This window comes from Homarus americanus, unplaced genomic scaffold, assembly GCF_018991925.1.
Source record: "Homarus americanus isolate GMGI-L3 unplaced genomic scaffold, GMGI_Hamer_2.0 scaffold30051, whole genome shotgun sequence".
Taxonomy (NCBI): domain Eukaryota; kingdom Metazoa; phylum Arthropoda; class Malacostraca; order Decapoda; family Nephropidae; genus Homarus; species Homarus americanus.
Genome location: NW_024724229.1, coordinates 11,789 through 17,685, shown reverse-complemented (window position 1 = coordinate 17,685; position 5,897 = coordinate 11,789). Strand labels below are relative to the sequence as shown.

The following is a 5,897-nucleotide window of genomic DNA, read 5'->3' as shown; positions in this document are numbered from 1 at the left end:
CTAGAAGCCACATGCATTAAGCACCATCACGTTTATGGCTCTTTTGACCTGGAGGGAGGAGGAAGGAAGGTAAACTGGTAAAAAAAAATGCAAATTGAAAATAATTAATATGCAATCGGAGGAAAACTTTATAAAACCAATTTCTACTTTTGCCAAACTCGTGAGCAAATATTCGAAAGATATTGTTGATGAACTCATTTTACTTAAAAAAAAAAAAAAAAAAAAAGCCCCCAAAAAACCGGCTGGTCACTAAAACAACAGAAGATTTTATCCTCTTGTAAAACAACTCTACTTTTATTCCAATGATTTATTTTTATTATGTGTCTATATATTTCGAATATTGTTCAATATTATAAAACTTTGGTCATTACTATAAAAAAAAATAGTAACAGTGGTGATCTAAATGTCGGGAACTACTGCCAAGAGAGGTTCAGGTACAGTCAACTTTGAACTTGTGTACAAATAGGAAAGTCAATCTAGAACACATTGCCAGAATAATGTGTGTGTGTGTGTGTGTGTGTGTGTGTGTGTGTGGTGTGTGTGGGTCTTTTTTTTCTCTCATTTCGTACACGATTCGTTGAGAAAATGGTTGGCCCATTTTCCAAGGGCCAAATTGCTCTGTGGGGTAGTGGGGAACGGGTAGGCCGGAAGGTAGGTTGTGGGAGGAGAGGGTATTGTCACCAGGTGGGTAGAGGTGGAGGAGGGTCGAGGTAGAGAGGAGGAAGAGAGGGGGTCTGTATAGTTTTCTCTACCTGATTGGGGAGGCCTGACTACTAATTATCTCTGATGGTCTATTCAATTTACTCAATGAAGATGGATGAAAGTTACACCATCCCGTTTACGACACCTGCTGCTGCACCCAGCAGCCGGCCATTTGCAAGCATAGACGATCGACCAGGAGTCAAGATCGACCACCAGGAGTTAAGATCGACCACCAGGAGCCAAGATCGACCACCAGGAGTTAAGATCGACCAGGAGTCAAGATCGACCACCAGAGTCAAGATCGACCACCAGGGAGTCAAGATCGACCACCAGGTAAGATCGACCACCAGGAGTCAAGATCAACCACCAGGAGTTAAGATCGACCAGGAGTCAAGATCGACCACCAGGAGTCAAGATCGACCACCAGGAGTTAAGATCGACCACCAGGAGTCAAGATCGACCACCAGGAGTCAAGATCGACCACCAGGGAGTCAAGATCACCACCAGTGAGTCAAGATCGACCACCAGGAGTCAAGACGACCACCAGGAGTCAAGACTGACCACCAGGAGCCAAGACGACCACCAGGAGTCAAGATCGACCAGGGAGCAAGATCGACCACCAGGAGTCAAGATCGACCACCAGGAGTCAAGATCGACCACCAGGTAGCCAAGATTGACCACCAGGAGCCAAGATCGACCAGGAGTCAGATCGACCACCAGGAGTTAAGATCGACCAGGAGTCAAGATCAACCAGGCAGCTAAGATCGACCAGAGTCATGATCAACCAGGAGTCAAGATCAACCAGGACTTAAGATCGACCAGGAGTCAAGATCAACCAGGAGCAGATCGACCAGGAGTAAAGATCGACCAGGAGCCAAGATCGACCAGGAGTCAAGATCAACCAGGAGTCAAGATCACCAGGAGTCAAGATCGACCAGAGTCAAGATCGACCAGGAGTCAAGATCAACCAGGAGTAAAGATCAACCAGGAGTCAAGATCAACCAGAGTCAAGATCAACCAGGGACAAGATCAACCAGAGCCGATCAACCAGGAGTCAAGATCAACCAGGAGGTCAAGATCAATCAGGAGTAAAGATCAACCAGGGAGTAAAGATCGACCAGGGAGAGTCAAGATCGACCAGGAGTCAAGATCAACCAGGAGTCAAGTGATCAACCAGGAGTCAAGATCAACTAGGAGTCAAGATCGACCAGAGTCAAGATCAACCAGAGTCAAGATCGACCAGGAGTTAAGATCGACCAGGAGTCAAGATCGACCAGGAGTCATGATCAATCAGAGTCAAGATCAACCAGGAGCCAAGATCGACCAGGAGTCAAGATCGACCAGAGTCAAGATCGACCAGGGAGCTGATCAACCAGGAGTAAAGATCAACCAGAGTAAAGATCAACCAGGAGTAAAGATCGACCAGGAGTAAAGATCGACCAGGAGTCAAAATCGACCAGGAGTCATGATCAACCAGAGAGTCAGATCAACCAGGAGTCAAGATCAACCAGGGAGTCAAGACGACCAGGAGCCAAGATCGACCAGAGTCAAGATCGACCAGGAGTCGAGAAACCAGGAGTAAAGATCGACCAGGAGTAAAGATCAACCAGGAGTAAAGATCGACCAGGAGTAAAGATCGACCAGGAGTCAAGATCAACCACCAGGGAGTTAAGATCGACCAGGAGTCAAGATCGACCACCAGGAGTCAAGATCGACCACGGGAGTAAGACGACCACCAGGAAGATCGACCAGGAGTCAAGATCGACCACCAGAGTTAAGATCGACCAGGTAGTCAAGACGACCACCAGGAGTCAAGATCGACCACCAGGAGTCAAGATCGACCACCAGGTAGTCAAGATTGACCACCAGGAGCTAAGATCGACCAGAGTCAAGATCGACCACCAGGAGTTAAGATCGACCAGGAGTCAAGATCAACCAGGCAGCTAAGATCGACCAGGAGTCATGATCAACCAGGAGTCAAGATCAACCAGGAGAAGATCGACCAGGAGCAAGATCAACCAGGGAGTAAAGATCGACCAGGAGCCAAGATCGACCGGGGAGTCAAGATCGACCGGGGAGTCAAGATCAACCAGGAGTCAAGATCAACCAGGAGTTAAGATCGACCAGGAGCCAAGATCAACCAGAGTAAAGACGACCAGAGTCAAGATCGACCCAGGAGTAAGATCGACCAGGAGTCAAGATCGACCAGGAGCCGATCAATCAGGAGTCAAGATCAACCAGGAGTCCAAGATCGACCAGGAGTCAAGACGACCAGGAGTCAAGATCGACCAGGAGCCGTGATCAACCAGGAGCAAAGATCAACCAGGAGCAAAGATCAACCAGGAGTAAAGATCGACCAGGAGTAAAGATCGACCAGAGTCATGATCAACCAGGAGTCACGACAACCAGGAGCCAGATCAACCAGGGAGTCAAGATCGACCAGGAGCCAGATGACCAGGAGCCAAGATCGACCAGGAGTCGTGATAAACCAGGAGCAAAGATCGACCAGGAGTAAAGATCAACCAGGGAGTAAAAGATCGACCAGGAGTAAAGATCGAAGGAGCAAGATCAACCACCAGGAGTAAGATCGACCAGGAGTCAGGATCACCACCAGGGAGTCAAGATCGACCACCAGGAGTTAAGACGACCACCAGAGAAGATCGACCAGGAGTCGACCACCAGGAGTAAGACGACCAGGAGTCAAGACGACCACCAGGAGTCAAGATACCACCAGGGTCAAGATCGACCACCAGGTAGTCAAGATTGACCACCAGGAGCCAAGATCGACCAGGAGTCAAGATCGACCACCAGGAGTTAAGATCGACCAGGAGTCAAGATCAACCAGGCAGCTAAGATGACCAGGAGTCATGATCAACAGGAGTCAAGATCAACCAGGAGTTAAGATCGACCAGGAGTCAAGATCACCAGGAGTAAAGATCGACCAGGAGTCAAGATGGGCAGAGTCAAGATCGACCGGGGAGTCAAGATCAACCGGAGTCAAGATCAACCAGGAGTCAAGATCAACCAGGAGTAAAGATCAACCAGGAGTAAAGATCAAGTCAAGATCGACCGGAGTCAAGATCAACCAGAGTGATCAACCAGAGTCAAGATCACTGGAGTCAAGATCGACCAGAGTCAAGATCAACCAGGTCAAGATCGACCAGAGGTTAAGATCGACCAGGGGTCAAGATCGACCAGGAGTCATGATCAACCAGGAGTCAAGATAACCAGAGTCAAGATCGACCAGGAGTCAAGATCGACCAGGTCAAGTCGACCAGAGTCAGATAACCAGGAGTAAAGATCACCAGGAGTAAAGATCAACCAGGGTAAAGATCGACCAGGAGTAAAAGATCGACCAGGGTCAAGATCAACCAGGAGTCAAGATCACCAGAGTCAAGATCAACCGGAGTCAAGATCAACCAGGGAGTCAAGATCGACCAGGAGTCAAGATCGACCGAGTCAAGATCGACCAGAATCAAGATCAACCAGGGTAAAGATCGCCAAGGATCAAGATCAACCAGAATGAAAGATCGACCAAGTCAAGATCGACCAGAGTCAAGATCGACCAGAAGTCAAGATCGACCCAGAGTCATGATCAGCCAGAGTAAAGATCAGCCAGAGTAGATCGACCAGGAGTAAAGATCGACCAGAGTAAAGATCGACCAAGAGTCAAAATCGACCAGTCATGATCAACCGGAGTCATGATCAGCCAGGAGTCAAGATCAACCAAGGAGTCAAGATCGCCAGGGAGTCAAGATCGACCAGAGTCAAGATCGACCAGAGTCATGATAAACCAGGGAGTAAAGATCGACCAGGGTAAAGATCAACCAGGGTAAAGATCAGCCAGGGAGTAAAGATCGACCAGGAGTCAAAAATCGACCGGAGTCAGATCACCAGGAGTAAAGATCGACCAAGAGTCAAGATCGACCAGGAGTAAAGATCGACCCAAGTCAAAATCAGGAGTCAAGATCCATTGAGGTCAAAGATCGACAGAGTCAAGTCAAATGGTCAAGATGGTAAGAGTCAAGATCGACCAGGGGTTAAGATCGACAGGGTCAAGATCGGCATGGGGAGTAAGATCGCCAGAGTAGCAGTCAGCCCAGAGTCAAGATCGGCCAGGTCAAGATCAACCAGAGTCAAGATCGACCAGAGTGGCAGCCAAGATCGAAAGTCAAGATCGACCAGAGTCAAGATCCACCGGGAGTCAAGATCAGCCAGGGAGTAAAGATCGACCAGGAGTCAAGATCGACCAAGTCAAGATCGACCAGGGAGTCAAGATCGACCAGGGAGTCAAGATCGACCAGAGTCAGATCAACCGGGAGTAAAGATCGACCAAGGTCAAGATCGACCAAGAAGTCAAGATCGACCCAAGTCAAGATCGAAGAGTCAAGATCAACCCAGAAGTCAGATCGGCCAGAAGTCAAGATCGACCAGGTCAAGATCGACCCAGAGTCAAGATCGACCAGGAGTCAAGATCGACCAGAGTCAAGATCAACCAGGGGTAAAGATCGACCAGGAGTCAAGATCGACCAGGAGTCAAGATCGACCAGAGAGTCAAGATCACCAGGAGCAAAGATCGACCAGAGTCAAGATCAACCAGTCAAGATCAACCAGAGTCAGATCGACCAGAGTCAAGATCAGCGGAGTCAAGATCGGCAAGTCAAGATCAACCAGGGGAGTAAAGATCGACCAGGAGTCAGATCCAGCAGGAGTCAAGATCAACCAGGAGTCAAGATCGACCAGGGGTACAAGATCAACCAGGGAGTAAGAATCGACCAAGTCAAGATCGACCACAGAGGTCAAGATCGACCAGAGTCAAGATCGACCAGAGAGAAGATCAGACCAGAGTCAAGATCGACCTGGGGTCAAGATCGACCAGGGTCAAGATCAACCAGGGAGTAAAGATCGACCAGGTAGATCGACCCAGAGTAAAGATCGACCAGGAGTCAAGATGGGCAGGAAGTCAAGATCGACCAGGAGTCAAGATCAAGACGGGGTCAAGATGGTATAAGAGCCAACGGGAAGATACCGGGGAGACAGGGTAAATCAACAGGAGTCAACCAGACATGAGTCAACGACCAGCAAAAAGTGAGCCGTGGGGGGGAGTTAAGATCGACCAGAGTCAAGATCAGCCAGGTCAAGATCGACCAGGGAGTTAAGATCGACCAGGGAGTCAGATCGACCAGAGTCAAGAT

At 48.9% G+C, this 5,897-nt stretch overlaps 1 protein-coding gene across 1 annotated transcript; it reads left to right on the top strand.

Moving 5' to 3' along the window:
- Positions 1-813: 813 nt before the first annotated feature.
- LOC121864090 (peptidyl-prolyl cis-trans isomerase G-like) lies at positions 814-5,604 on the top strand. Its single transcript, XM_042362998.1, has 9 exons — positions 814-1,035; positions 1,170-1,257; positions 1,440-2,130; positions 2,313-2,550; positions 2,677-2,999; positions 3,195-3,386; positions 3,581-3,868; positions 4,044-4,306; positions 4,781-5,604. Exons 1-9 carry the CDS (start codon positions 814-816, stop codon positions 5,602-5,604), a joined length of 3,129 nt encoding a protein of 1,042 aa, XP_042218932.1.
- Positions 5,605-5,897: the final 293 nt, after the last annotated feature.